We start from the raw sequence: 15,084 nt of genomic DNA, 5'->3' as shown, positions 1-15,084 counted from the left end.
AAGAAAGTTGGGCTTCTCAAAACTTCGGCACAAGCAAGTCTGGTGTGGTCACACCTAGGTATTCTTGAAATCATATTCGTTGAGGAAAAACAGGCTGAGATTCTTGGAACTAGGCTGGGGTCAGAGATGGAGGGCAAATTTGTCTCTTCCTTTTGTGGGTGGCCTGGAACCCAGGGGGCACAAATGAACTAATTACAGTAACGCCGTCTGGCATCTTGTAAGACTGAAGGGTGATTTCCCTGGGCTGGAAAGTAACAGAGGAGAGAGCTGCCTGCCTACCTAGGCTTCAGGGGCCTCAGGCTGGCAAGCAAAGCCAGGCGTTCTCATTTCCCCTTGGCAGCGTCCAGAGCTGCTCTGCCTGAAGCTGGCGCGATGCTAAAGAAGGAAGGAAATGCATGTGAGAAAAATCAGAGAGGAGAGGAGAGGGTCGGGAACAGATGTGAGCTTTAAAGGGAAAGCATTTAAAATGAAAGAAATAAATTGGTCTCCCACAGCTGGAAGGACAAACCCCTCAATGTCATCAGGGATGTGGTATTAGGGGTGACTTTGCTCTCCCTTTGTTCTCTTTCCTGTCTTCCATGTTTCCAGTTTATTCGTTTGATGTCTGTCTTTTCAGTTACTGGACCACGAGGACAGACCCGGCGGCAGCACCTGGCATACAGCGGGCGCTATGTAAAGACCTGCTGAATAAACGAACAAATTCAGAGGCTCCTGTCTCCCCCTCCCCCCGATGTGTCCGCTGCCTGGCACGTAGTAGGCGCTCCCTAAACATCTGTGGAACAAATGAGCTGCAAGTTGTCGGCGCTGAGCACGTGGAGCTTTGGAAACCAGGACAGCAAATGAGTGTGTCTCAGCCTGCAAAGGCGATTCCGGCGCGTGCGAAAGGCAGCGGCGGCGAGGCTCGCCCAGAGAATGGCGCGCGGAGCGGGGAGCCGCGCGGGGGGCGCTGCCTGCGTGGCGCCCGAGGCGGGGGCGCGGGGCGCCGAGCGGCGGCACTTGTCGTCTCGGAAGCCGGCCGGCCCGGGTGGGCGAGCGTGTGAGCGTGGGGGTGTGCCCGCGCAGTGCCCCCCGCGTGGGCTGCCGGGCGGGCGCGGGCGTGAGTCACGGCCGCGCTTGCCTTTATAACCGCCCGGAGGCTCGCGGTAGCCTCCCGCCAGCCCACTGCTCCGCGCTCCAGCGAGCGCGCCGGCCCCGCGCTCCCAACAGCCCCCAACTGCCGCCAATACCGAGGGCGCCATGAGGAGCCCGCACTGCGCCCCGCTGCTGCTCCTGCTGCTGCTGCCGCCGCTGCTGCTCACGCCACCCGCCGGGGACGCCGCCGTCATCACCGGGGTAAGCGGCCGGGCGCACCTGTCTGCCCCAGGCGCGCCCGCGAGGCGCCCGCGGAGCGGGGAAGGGAACCGCGAAGGGGAGGCGAGGGGCACGAGGAGGGTCGCTCCGAGAGGGGACGCCTGCCTCTGTCGCCCCTTGGCACTTAGACAAGTGCCCTACTCCAATAGCAGAAGACGGCGCGGGACATTGGGCGCGCCCTGGAAGGAAAAGTGACCAAAGCGTCTTCCCATGATCTTATCACCACCTTTTTCTCCTTTATCCCACAACCTCTCTCCTCGTGTTTGGTCTGTTTTTCTAATCAGCTGAAAAAAGTAGTCTTTCAAAGTCTTCTCAAGCACTTTTTCGAGACGTTCCAACCTGGAACCTTAAAATTTGAGGGCCTCCTCTTCCTGACATGCGAAGAGGCAAGCGAATACCCCAATCCTGTAGCCGAGGAGTTTGTCCCCCGCACGTCCTCCGCAGAAACCCTTTGAAATAATTTGGCCCAAAGCCATGTGTGCGCTTTGAAAGGCAACGTGTGCACTTCCTTCTGGGTTCTAGAGCTTTTTTCCAGCGTCTTGAGGTTCTTCCTGGAAGTTTTCCATTTCCAGTTCCTGACAGAGAACCTCTAGTGCTCCGGCATAACGACGGTGTAGGTGGCCATGTCACTGCTTCCACTTGGCGAAGACATCTTCATCAGTTTTGGAAGTAGGAACTAATTCAGTTTTCTACTACTCCCGCCAACAATTTTCTGTGTGTGGATCCGAAGGATGAATTTGCAGTATAAAAATTAAGTCTGGTCTATTTTACATCAACAGTGCAAAACCGCTCAGTGCCCTGGTGGGTCAACTGCTTTACTCTTTTTTTTCCAAGTCTGAAATTATTTTACCCCTCCATTAAATCACTTTAAATATATAAGTGTACATTATAGGATTTAAATCAAACTTGTACTTTGAATGTTACATGGATAAGGAAATGACATTTACATTGAAAGGATATGGCATTGTCTTGAGAAAATAGAACTCCCTTGTCTCCATGTTAATTAATAGGCTTAGGTCACATTGTGAGTCCTTGTGCTATAACAGTATTTGGTTCTATCCCAGAAACACTTAATTCTAAGTGTTGTGATATTTATTAGAATAGTTTGGATTTTTATTTTTTTTTACAAAATGTATTTGAACAGCTTTGTCAGTAGCCAGAGCTGGTGTGGTTGAAAAAAAAAAAGTTTTACACTCTTTCTAATACATGAGAATTGAAACAGGATTGGTTTTCTCCCCTCTTCCCCTGCTGACTCATTTTAAATTTCTCCTAATCCTCTGAGCCCAAAATTCTTTTGCAATATAAGTATCTTTTTGTTCCATTCACAGGACAACACAGTGTGAATAGATCTGCAATGGTTTAAGGATGAAAGGCATTAGGAAACAGCTGTCTAATTAAAAATACATAAACCTGTGCACTTCTTTGTAAATATTTCCAAGAACTGAAGCTTCTTGTTACAGATGAAATTTTTATCACATTGGATGTTTATCTATTAGAGAGATTTAGACTGAGCTTGTTATATAGTTATGTGTGCTGTTTCGTTGTCATTTTAACACAATGTTGCAAAAAGAGAATTTTTAAAAAAATTCTCTAAAGCAATATGGCAATAAAGAAATGTAGTTATGGCTCCATGACAGGAACCATCTGGAGTCAAATAAAACACTAAGTAACTTATCTAGATATATTGTTTATAGGATGTTAAACATTCTAGTGATAGATTGAATTTTAAAAGTTTTGATTGTCTTATAAAAAGAGCTGGTGGAGCTTCAGAATTTGATGTCTTGAGCATCTGTTGAAGCAAAATACTGCCTGAAATCTCCACCTTAAACATTTACTTTTTTTGGTAATATATGTAATCATTTAAAAAATTATTTCTATGTTCACATCGATTTGTTAAAACTGTACTGGAAAAGATCATGTACTGAACATCTCATTATGGAATGTAATGGCCATGGATACATGATTTCTGCCATACAGATAAAAGTGGGAAATGCAAATGTTTAGACTTTCCTATTAATGTCCAAACACTCCAACGTGCAAATTGTCTTCTGTCCAGATAATTGTCTTAAATAGACTGAGGAAAAAATAAAACTCTAATGGAGGAAATAAATCAACTCTAAAGCAAGATAGTTGGCCATTTTTAATGAAAATGAATAAGAGTGTGCCCATATATATATTTTTAGGAAGTTATGGCTGTCCCCAAAACTAAGAACTTTTAAGGAATGCTTTAGTTGTTTCCAATACATATACATTTAATCTTGTGCCTAAATTATAGACTTTTTAGTCTCTTATTTAAATAACACAGGATGTTTTTACCTTATTGTTAGCCAAACAGATTACTGCACACCATTCAAACAAATCATCCTATTTTTTGTTGATTCTAGGAAAGAACAATAGTTCACATCTATTTTCATGCAAATAAATTTAGACTTTATTATTTATTTCTGTTTAGTAAAGTATGGAAATTCCTCCATAGTTGATTCTTTAATTATTGTATCTATTTACAATTTTTATATTAGGATAGGGGGTTGATAATTGCATTTCCTAATCTGATGGATCTGATAGAATAGTTCAGCTGATTTTGTAATGTACACATATGTATATCCTAAGCCAATAATTATCTTTTTGCAGGTTACTCACAGGAAAAAAAAGGGTAACATTCTCAACCTATGAGATTTCTTTCTTTAAAGAGGAAAGGGTGAAATCAAGTCAGTGATGTGAGAAACATCAAGTCTCAAGAACCAAAATGCAAATATTTGAAAGGGAAAATGAGTGCTTCTAAAATTTACATCAGTGCCTTTAGGGGTCTATAGCTTTTCATGCCAGATTATAGAGACCATTTAAATCTCTTTTAAAAATTGGGCCCAATGTATTTGCAGTTAATAGTCATAAAATCTTGTGCTTTGATTTATGGGGCTCCTAAAGGCCATGTAAGAGTAATATAGACACATTCTTCAAATTCAAAGCCAATTCAGCCATGAAACATCAGAAAAAGAGAGCTGATTTTTTTTTAAATCTTGTGTTTATTTAAGATTTTCACAAAGTGTGGGCCATTTTTAGGCTATTTTTTAAAAACTAGGAAAATCTCTTCTGATTAGTTTTTATGGTAAGTATGTACAAGCAAAATGGTGATTACAGTTCTTTTTTCATATGTATGATTAATATCATAGTAGTTGGATATTTAAAGCACATTTTTTATTGCTAATTTTAGATTTCCTTAGCCTGAGTCTTCCCAGCTATCTGTGTTTCTCTGTTTATTTCATTTTAGGCTTGCGAAAAGGACCCCCAGTGTGGTGGAGGCATGTGCTGCGCTGTCAGTATCTGGGTTAAGAGCATCAGGATTTGCACACCGATGGGCAAAGTGGGAGAGAGCTGCCATCCGCTGACTCGTAAAGTTAGTATGTGTATTTCTGTTCACGTTGGTCCTCTTAGGTTGCGGTACCTTAACTCTGAGCAAGGTACCCTAACTCTGACATGAAGCCCAGGGGAATGAGCTTGAAATTGGAAGTTAGGTAAGATGACAAAGGAAAATTACCTCCTCTTTGCTCTCGTCTCCCGTTTTAAAGAATTGTGTCCTCTAATAGCCTTATTCTAGAGGTCATTTTTACATCATTGCTTTCATGGCCCTAGGGACATTGCATAAAAATAATTTCAAACACATGCAATTGCTTAAAAATTATTTAGGAATATATATCATACCATTGTATGCTTCTTTGCAGAAATCAGAGTATAGAGGTTCTTTAAAAGATTTAATATCAGACCTACTGATAAGGCAGAAGTAAAGTTGCATTTTGCTTTGTTTTTCAGAAAATCATCAATAATACAATTAAGATACAAGAGTAACTGACTCTGTTTACAGAATAGATTATTCACAGTCCTAGAGGTTAATGATAGTTAATTTTCTAATGTATTTTGTTATCTAGCAGTTCAATATCATAGTGACTTGAACAACACTTTTGAGAAGCTGACCATGTGATGGCAGGGTTGGACAGGCCTCTGGAGGCTGTGCTGCACGCTCTCCTGTCTATAGGGGCCAAGAAGGTTTACGTCACCTCAGGAAGGTGTGGATGGGAGGCAGGAAGAGCAGAAAATTGTGGGGAGCCTGGAGAGTCCTTGCCCTTCAGAGTCAAAACTTCTGGAACACAGTATCAGCTGAGCCAAATCCCCCAGGGACACGAGGCTGCAATGCCTTGCTCTCCTAGTTCCACGTCCTCATTTTTCTCTAGCAGCAAAGTGAGGTCCAGAGGCGCTGAAGGACTGCCCCCGGTTGCTTGTTGCAGGCCCAGCTCAGTCTCTGCCGTGTTCTCTCTACATGCTATCAAAGCAAATGGAATTCTACCTTCTACCTTTTCTGTCACACGTGCTATAGAGTTTAAAACTGTAGCAGAATCAAATACCTTTCCTGTACTCCACAGTCACAGATAACAGTTAATATTTTAACTTTCTTGGAAGAAATTAGTAAAATTAGCTTAGGTTTAGCTCTGTGAGTTGTATGTAATAGGGACTCTGGTTGTTTGGACCTATCTGAAGAGTGAATTTGGCTTTTCTGTGGTTTCCTTGAGAAATACTTCCTGTTATGTTTAGACCATTCCTCCCTGTGGTTTTATTGCTCGGCAATGTACCGTCATTTTAAAACATGATATGCACCTTTTATTCTTGGCCATTTTAGAACAGGAAGGATTTTAAACCGTTAGTCGTCCATCTCAATGCCAAACTCCCCACGGGGACATGAAGCTGCCCAGCCTCTTTAGCATTGATTTCCATATTTGATCACCCTTATCAAATGTGAGTCATCTTTTGTACATTTGAGCCACTGTCACTGAAAAGCTTACTCTTAACTCAGCCTTCTCCTTTAAGAATTATATTGTTTTTGTACAATATTAACATAACCTCGCATGTCCTAGGTTAGAATCACATAACCTGTTTGCTAAAAAATCAAGTGAAGGGGGACGTACTCTGTAAAACCACTTTTGTATGAAGAGCAGTAGTAGTTACCACTTGCTGAATGCTGCCATGTGCCAGACATCTATACTAAATGTTGTATATGTATTTTTTATTTAATACTCACGACAAGCCAGTCAAGTAGGTTTGTTTTTGTCATGTTCTTCACGCAGCAACAGTAAGCCTCGGAGAGTTTCAGCAGCTGCTTTGAGTTCACAAAGTGATAGTAGGTAAGAGGGCAGACACCAGACATCACTTCTTTCTGATGCTCCACTGTCTGTGGTCTTAAGCACTATACTCGTCTTCCTCCATGAAAGCTGGCATGTTTAATTTGAACATTTTTAGTCCAGTAACCCAAACTGGTTTGTGTGGGTAAAATTTCACTAGGATGAGGGTTAACAGTCCAGAGTGGGAATTTGTCTCATCCTACAGTTCTGATGAGTTTTCCAAATCTGAGATATTTTAAAAATAGAACAGAATTATTTCCCTGATTCCTATATAGCTTCTAGTTCAGGTTTTGTGCAAGGTCAATTCTGAAAGTAAACAAAATCATTCTTCTCCCATAAACAGGTACATCTCTTTGCTTTCATTTTTATCACAGTTTTTTTTATTAGTTTCAAGTGTACAAAACAACATAATGATTAGACATTTTTACACCCTTCACAAAGTCATAACCCACCCCCCAAGCTACTACCCCTCTGACATCTTATACAGCTTTTACAGTACCATTGACTATCTTCCCTATGCTGTGCTCCACATCCCATGACCATATATATATATATATATATCTGACATTCAGTATTATTTTATATTAGTTTCAGGTGTACAGCTCAGTGGTTAGGCATTTATATAATTTAAGAAGTGATCCCCCTGACTAGTCTAGCACCCACCTGACATCATACATAGTTATTACCATGTTACTGACTACATTCCCTATGCTGTACTTTACATCCCCATGACCATTTTGTAGCTACCAATTTGTCCTTCCTCATCCCTCCACCTTTCTTACCCATCCTCCCCAACACCCCTCCCATCTGGCAGCCATCAGTTTGTTGTCTGTCTGTGAGTCTATTTATGTTTTGTTTGTTCATTTATTCTGTTCTTTAGATTCCACTTTATCACAGTTTTAATAATGAAGTCTCTAATAACAGATTATGGTTTTCATAGTAGAATTAAGTGTCAAAAGAACTGAACTAGTTAAAAAATAAGATTTTATATCAGATCTAGCTTTCCCTCTATTCAGATGTCTACTTGAAATGTGTTTCTAGAATTCAATGTTATCATTTTTCATGTTGGATATTTTTCTGTCTTGACAATACATTTTCATAGGTCATTTCCATGACCTATGTTTAGTCCCAGAGTTGTTACTTGTTCTGGATGAAATTAACCTATTCTGGTAAAAATCAAGTTTCTTCCAGAATATACCTCAACTGTATTCAAAACAACTCGAGGAAAAAATAATTATAAATATATCCTGATGAAATTCTACTCTGAAGTTTAATGACTCATTAGTACATGGTAAAAATGTAGCTACTGTATAGAAAACTGTATTTGAATGTGATGTGTTGATCTCTTGGGGCAGCATTATAGCTGTGATTACAGGTTTATTGTCAGAGACTCTCAAGACATAAATATGTCTTAGTGTGATACAGGGTTTCTCTATCTGGACACTGTGGACATCTTGGGTCAGATACTTCTTTCCTGTGGGGGCTGTCCTGTGCATTGTGGGGTGTTTAGCAGTATCCCTGGCCTCCACGGGCTACCTAGTTATGACAACCAAAATGTCTCCAGACTATGACAGATGTCCCCTGGCAGGTTTGGGGGCAAGTTTGGAGGGTGGGGTTGGGTAATGGGAATCACCCTGGTTGAGTACCATTGGTCTAATAGTACATTAACCTAGCCTACAGGACACAGTACGAAAGATACAGCATCCTCACTTCACTGGGAGCTCAGCACCTACCCAGGCACACAGCTTCTTTAGCCCTTTCATCCACATGGGTGCTTGTGGTTGCCAAAGATGAGAGCCAAGGTATGTGGGGATCCCCTGGATGCCCAGAAGCTACAATTTTTTGCAAATCATTTATGCTCCCCTAGTCCCAGAGACACAGGTCTGTATGCCGACAGTTCCCCTAACACAAGTGCAGTTGCGCACAAGCGATAAGGCCAACCCCCCGTTCCCTGTGTTCCTTCACTTTTCCAGAGACGCCGTACAGCAGAAGGCTCAGGTGGCATCAGGGCAGCCTCCATCATCCCAGGCCCCAGGTGAACCCTCTCCTCACAGTGGAACATAGAGAAATCATCTCATTATTTAGGGGTATATGAATGTATACGTATTCCAAAAAAATTTGAAGAAACAACTTAAAACTTTACCAAATTAAGATACATAGCAATCTTCATAATGATTAAAACCAGAAACTGTGGGAGTTTGGGACTTTTAGTTTTTATTTTATGCACTATTTTACCATTTGATTTTTTAAAAACTATGTACCTCTATTGAAAAAAAGTTTTAACAAAGCCGGTTTTATTATAAATAAATTTATAGTAGGACCAATTATTTTAATGTTACATGACGAGGCTTTTGTTCACATATCCCATTATATTTCCTTCTTTAACATAATTGACTCTGTTTTGAGAGGAATCACGGATAATACTTCTGTTTCATGTTAGTGCTATTTCCTCTTTTAAAAAGTGCCACAAATGCCTAAGAATAAGTCCTTCTCCCAAGGGCTGGATGTTCTGCCTTGGTAACTTCTAGAATTTGCTGTCTGGAGTTCTAGACTAATAGAGACAATAGGTTGAGTGTGTAGCTGCATCTAAAGTAAACCATCACATCAGGACTGAACTGTCAGCTGCCTGTCTGCCTCTGAATGTGCATCTCCTGTGAGCATGTGCTCATGCACTGGGGGCTGTCAACCCTGTTAGGTTTGTCACACAGTGTGAGTACACCTCGAAGAGAATGGGTCAGTCAAGAAATTGGCAAGTAGGTCTCGAGCATGTCATCTCAGGATAGTGCTCTTCGTCACCAGGAGCTCTCGGACAGAAGGGTAGGAGGGAAGCTGCTCCCGGCTGGTACAGCCAATGAGGGCATGAGGGAGGCCTTGGAAAAGGGAGCTGGGTTTGATTCAAGTAAGAAAAGGGTACCCAGTTAAGGAGGGACCTGCCCTACAGTCTGGTCGTTGTGTTGAGGTCCGTCGCAGAGATCCAGGTTGAAGCATCACAGTCTTGGAGCCCTCAGTAAGAGAGAGAAGAATATAGAGATATTTTCAAAGTCTCACAAAAGCATATGACCTGTGAACACATCACTGGGGTCCCTTCTAAGTCCCTGCAGGGGCCCATGGGAGCAAGGGCCTCCAGCTTCTCTCGTTTCACACTAACTCCATCTCTGGTTCAATGGCGTGAATCATGCTGGGCCTACTCCACGCCAGGAGGTGGTGTGCAGGGTGAGGGAAGCCGCAGCACCTGAGGTGGTTGTCCTTCACAGCCTATGGTCAGGGCAGGGGTGAGGAAGGAGAGAGGCATTTGACAAATATTTTCTTGAGTGTCTCCTATGTACCTCATTGAGTGCTTGCTTTGTGCTCAGAAATAAAACAGACTTCTTCTTCAAAGAGCCTGGAGTCTGGGCATAGTGCAGTTTGAGAAGAGAGCAAAATTTGGGAGAAAGTGGCACTGGGCTTGACTATGACATTTTTCCTTTCTAGCTGGGTGTGACCTCAGTCAGGGGCATTACTTCATCTTAAGAGGAAGCCACTTCACTTGAGACAAAATGAGGAGAAAATCTGGCCAATGGGTGTGATGTGACGTTCATACACAATGCAGTAGGAGGCCTGGCCCATGGCAGGCCGCCAGTGTTAGTTTTCTTTTCCATCTACTTTTGATGCTGTCAGCCCATGTGACAGGCCAAAGAGTTACCACAGTGTCTCAATGCACAGGACCGTAAGGCCCAGGAGGGCACTTAGTAGTAGCTGGAACTATCTTACTGGTTACCTTTCATAATTAAATTTTAAGCTCTATGATGGGCAGCGCCGTCCTTAGTTTTGCTCAGCACTGTGTCCGCAGAGCCTAGACTAGAGATATGCTGGGGATACTCAGTGTCTGTTGAATGAATGAATAAAAGAAACATACTTGGTATTTTCTATGCGTAACAGTTTAACATGTTCTCTACAGGTTTAGTTCGCTTATTTCAGTCTCCTTTTCCTTGGAGATTGCTGCCTGTGTTAGTTTTTCTCAACCTCAATGCTATTGACATTTTGGACTGGATAATTCTTTGCTGGGAGGGCTGCCCTGTGCATTGCAGCATGTTTAGCAATAGCCTTGGTCTCTACCCACAGATGTCAATAGTACTGCCTCCTCAGTTGTGACTCTGGACATTGCCAGATGTCCCCTGGGGGCATGGGGGAAGCATCCACCCCCAGGTGAGAACCAGGGGCCCATGCAGTATTTTTAGGCTTGGCGAAAAGGAAGCCTTGAAGTCTCAGAACAAATCATATAGGTTTGTTCATGGGTTATAACTTCTCATACTGTCCACTTGTAATTGTCCAAGCCTGTCCAGCCGCGCCCACCTTTTCTGACATATTTCAGTGACAACAAATGAGGCAGCCGTACATGCATGTTTTGACACACACAGTGAGAGAACCATCCTGAGCCCAAGTTTTCCTGGAGCCGATGGCGTGGTACCTATGTGTGGACACTGCCCTTAGCGCCTTGAAAGTCGTGCCTTTCAGGGGGTGGCTCTGCCTGTTGGCCACACGCATCCCTGCCCTTCCACTGTGTCCCTTCCCTTTGTCTTGATTGATCTGAGTCATATCCCTGGCCCTTCCAGAACCATTTTGGAAATGGAAGGCAGGGAGAAAAAAAAAAAAAGGAAGAGAAGAAAAAGGAAAGAGGAGGTAAGAAGAACATGAGCATGGTACCACTCAAAGTTAACACCCAGAATAATTAGCCTAGACCATTGCTGGGCTGTGATGGAGTTGAGTCCGTTCTATCAGTTCAACCCAAAAATACGGTTAGAAATGGTTCTGCCATTGTTGACAGACAGACTTTCTTTCTTTCCTTTTTCTTTATGTATGAAGTAATTGTTCAGATGGAATCTGGAAGATGCAGCCTCAGATTTCTTACAAGGACAGATCACGGGTGTGGGCTGGCCTCTTGGTGGAATAGCATGAGGAATAACTAGGGTGACACCAAAGAAAGCATTTGAGCTGGGAGACTAGAAGGACGCATTTTCCTGCCATGTGTAAACTGTCCCTGAGAACGATCCCTGAGGCATGAGTGTCCTGGCTTGCCTCTCACGTTACCCGGCCCCGAGTGATTTGCCATTCCAACCCACTGACTATCACCGTCTTCAAGCCTGGTGTTAAACTTTGTCCACATGACTGGCAGAGCAGGCAAACTCTCAAGATGGCACCATTCCCAGGGGAGGAAGGGTGCTTTTTGCTCTTTGCCACTGGAAAGCGTACGTATTTGGAGTGTGCCCCATTTGCCCCGCCTGCTGCTGGTGAGCTGCCCACCTACTTCCCTGGTGGCATGGGCAAGCTCTTAGAAATACCAGTGGAGCGACTCTCAGAATGAAGCTGTCCTCTCACTGCTGGCTCTCCTGCGCTGCGGTTTGCTTTGTTCCATTTCAGCAAATCGAGCTTGCCTCCTTCACTAATTTTCCTCTTGTTCCCCACCCCCTGGCACCACCCGACCCCCCGCCACTCCGCCCACCCCCTGGGATTTTGATTCCTTTGACATCTGTGTGCAAATGTGGGAATTGATATGTTGCTCATTGTCAGTGAATTTATCTTTGCTTATTATCTAGAGGTGGGCATGTCCATAATGTTTTGCTCTTCTTAACTCTTTTGCTGCGCTAATTGGTTTCACGTTTGTTTTTTGTGTTTGTTTTTCAAAATGTGTCAGAAATCCACAAAAAATAAAAGTTGATATTTTGACTATTTTGTGCATTTCATAATAACAATTTGAGCAGCTTTGTATATAAATGACATTATTTTTATGTATACAAACTTCAAATATATTCATTCAGATATATCTGACCATCACAACAAAAGGGTTTAAGGAGCTTCAGAATCCAGACACCATTAAAAAAATTAAAATGTGAAAAAGTGAAAGGCAGTATATAGCTTGATGCTTAAAAGCTTAGTCTGTCTGGTCCAACTGCCAGCCAAACTTGAAGTTCTGGATATGTGACTTTGGGCAAGTTAGGAATCCCTCTGCCCCTGTTTCTCACCTGCAAAATGGGTATAATTAAAGTATTTGCGTTTTAAGTGTGGTTTTAAGGATAATACCTAAAAGTGATATGCTTGATGAATAGTTAATACTCAAATGCTAACCATTCACAGATTTCCCAAGAATAGTTTTGTTTTTGTTTTTTACATTTCCTGCTCTGACTTGGTTTTCTTTTGTATTTTAGGTTCCCTTTCTAGGGCGGAGAATGCATCACACGTGTCCATGTATGCCGGGCTTGGCCTGTTTACGGGCTTCATTCAACCGATTTGTTTGTTTAGCCCGCAAGTAATCACTTTAGAGTAGAATTTTTAAATGTGAACAGCCACATGATGTCTGTCAAGTCTATTTACTTGTGATTGTGCCAAACAAATAATATGCCAGAAAGAAATGTTATTGCTTCCTCAGCTTTCTAAGTAACATTACTATCTTTGATTTTCAAATGACCTCTTTTTATTGAAAGAGGATTTTCATTTAGGATAGAAACATAACGTGCAAGGCATTATGGAACCGGTTCTCATTTCCTTGTTTGTGTTTTGATTTGTTGTTTTTTTGTTTTGTTTTGTTTTTTTTGCCAATAACTCAACCATTTTCACAAAAATTAGGAGAATAAGAATTTAACATTTGTTACAGAAACTTTTTTTTTTTTTCTTAAACCGTCTTCCTCCCATCCCTGCTCCACCACACACATAATCTATTCACCCTTTGGTCTCCTGTCTCTCATCAAAGAATTTTAAGGACCTCACTTTATTCTTTGCCATTTCTCTCCCTGTTCCTCTGCCATTTTAAAGTGGGGGGGATTTGAGGGGGGTGTCATCCATATCCTTTAGCTTGCTGGCAGAATCACTGATGAGAGTCAAGTTTTTTGCCTGATTCTTAAACAGTGAAAAGAGTGTGTAGTTGAACTTGACGCTCCAAACTTCTTTTGTAGGGAATGGAGGCTGGAGGGCTGCTAAACTTTCATTTAATCTGTGCAAGTGGACTTCAGGTCTGCTGTTTGGTGTGAGGACAGAAAGAATGGAAAGTCAAACTAACTTAGTGCAGATTTGTAGATTTGGGTGTTTTTTTTTACAAAAAGACTTTCCAATGCAATATTACATTTGTTTCTCTTTATAAAGTTAATTTTTTTAAAAAAGGCTCATAGTTAGAGATGTTCCAGAAAATGTCACTTGAAGAGGAAGTATTGATTTTAATCTGGTATGACACTACCATTTTTTAAATTGGTATTAAGTTGTAATTGGTTTTATTTGTAACCAAAAGATTTATTGTAATGGATTGCTTGACATCCTGCCATCTGTACCTGTATCAATATTACTGTGTAAAAATTCTGTATCAGAATAATGACAGTATTGTATATCATTTGGTTTATTTTAATATATCCTTATTTTTGTCACAGTTGTCTTCAATTTTTATTACAAGCAGATTTTTATATAGCCCACATCCTAAAATGCGTAAAGACTCTTCAGCTGGTAAAATAGCACTGACAATATGTGCATTTTCATTTTACATGTGGGAAAGTTCTGTTTGCGTGAATTTTAAGGTAGTATGAAAAAAAAACAGCGTGTAAATCAGTAAGGTATTGGAGCATGAAGGAAAATTAGGACACGCAAAACTGGTTGGAATCAGGAATGGACTCATGGGACCTCACTGTACTGGTTCACCAAACAGTAATGGACTGTGTCCATCGTGGGTGGGTAGGCAGGGTGCCAGGAGCCCACTGCAAGTGCGGTGACACCAGTAGAGCCTGACCTTGAAAAACCCACCAAGTATTGTAAATGGATTCAGCGTCACAAATAAACAATTTATGAAATGTGTTTAACTGACTAAACTTGACCATGCCAACCTACTAACCATTTAAAAAATAAAAGTTCATTTTGTAGTTACTTACTCATCCAGGCTTTACAACTGAACATTGTGTATAACTTTACCCCGGAGTTAACATGTCCCATAAATGCATGGGATTTTGCTATACTAATTAGTGTACTTGGTTGTAGAAATACGTGTATTTTTGGTTCAGTTTAGTCTGTGCTGAAGAAACATTCCTTAGTGAGTTTGTTGGGGGAAAAAATAGACTTCAGCCAATGAAATTGTGGGTAAAGAAACAGGCACTTCAGCAATTTTGCTAAATGTTGTTTTCAGATAATGTTCAATACATCCTTTTCAATAAGCAGTGAAAACTTAATTGGTTCAATCATCCATTTTCACCCATGTTGAAAAACATATAACCAATGTTTTAGAAAATTTATTTTACATATACCAACTCAATTTAAAAAAAAAAATCACTAAAGTGGTAAACTGTATGAATATAGCCAAGAGAACGAAGAGAAGTTTCTGTAGAAAATTTAGAATTGTACCTACTGACTCACTACCACCCAAAGAAAAACAGAACTTTGGTTTTTGTTACCTCTCCCCTTGGTTATTATTTTTATTGAGGAATAATACTCCCTTTTTTAGTGTACAGTTCTGTTTGGTTACTATTTTTTAACGTGTTGCCAAAGTTAGCACTTTTCAAATGTTTCCAAAGAAACTTGTAATTGTACTTCATGGCGATTCTTTAAAACAATTCTGTGC

At 41.5% G+C, this 15,084-nt stretch overlaps 1 protein-coding gene across 2 annotated transcripts; it reads left to right on the top strand.

Annotated features, from left to right (window-relative positions):
* Positions 1 to 328: 328 nt before the first annotated feature.
* PROK2 (prokineticin 2) lies at positions 329 to 14,513 on the top strand. Of its 2 annotated transcripts, none has more exons than XM_088798544.1 (3): positions 329 to 1,332; positions 4,619 to 4,748; positions 12,701 to 14,513. In XM_088798544.1, the coding sequence occupies exons 1-3, from the start codon at positions 1,237 to 1,239 to the stop codon at positions 12,817 to 12,819; spliced, it is 345 nt and encodes a 114-aa protein (XP_088654670.1). In that variant the 5' UTR covers positions 329 to 1,236; the 3' UTR covers positions 12,820 to 14,513. The 2 variants fall into 2 exon arrangements, with proteins under 2 accessions (XP_088654670.1, XP_019602412.1); XM_019746853.3 differs by having other exon boundaries at positions 4,619 to 4,744; positions 12,701 to 14,510.
* Positions 14,514 to 15,084: the final 571 nt, after the last annotated feature.

The sequence above is a fragment of the Rhinolophus sinicus genome, chromosome 5, assembly GCF_057876585.1.
Source record: "Rhinolophus sinicus isolate RSI-liver-muscle chromosome 5, RSI-T2T, whole genome shotgun sequence".
NCBI classification, from domain to species: Eukaryota; Metazoa; Chordata; class Mammalia; order Chiroptera; family Rhinolophidae; genus Rhinolophus; species Rhinolophus sinicus.
The sequence above is the reverse complement of the archived record's forward strand: the minus strand, read 5'-3'. Positions and strand labels throughout refer to the sequence as shown.

Excerpts from the sequence above, each read along its gene's own strand:
- PROK2 (XM_088798544.1), top strand. The coding sequence starts at position 1,237 with ATGAGGAGCCCGCACTGCGCCCCGCTGCTGCTCCTGCTGCTGCTGCCG. Across the intron at positions 1,333-4,618 it reads ACGCCGCCGTCATCACCGGG|GCTTGCGAAAAGGACCCCCA; the intron begins GTAAGCGGCCGG and ends ATTTCATTTTAG. Across the intron at positions 4,749-12,700 it reads TCCGCTGACTCGTAAAGTTA|GTTCCCTTTCTAGGGCGGAG; the intron begins GTATGTGTATTT and ends TTTGTATTTTAG.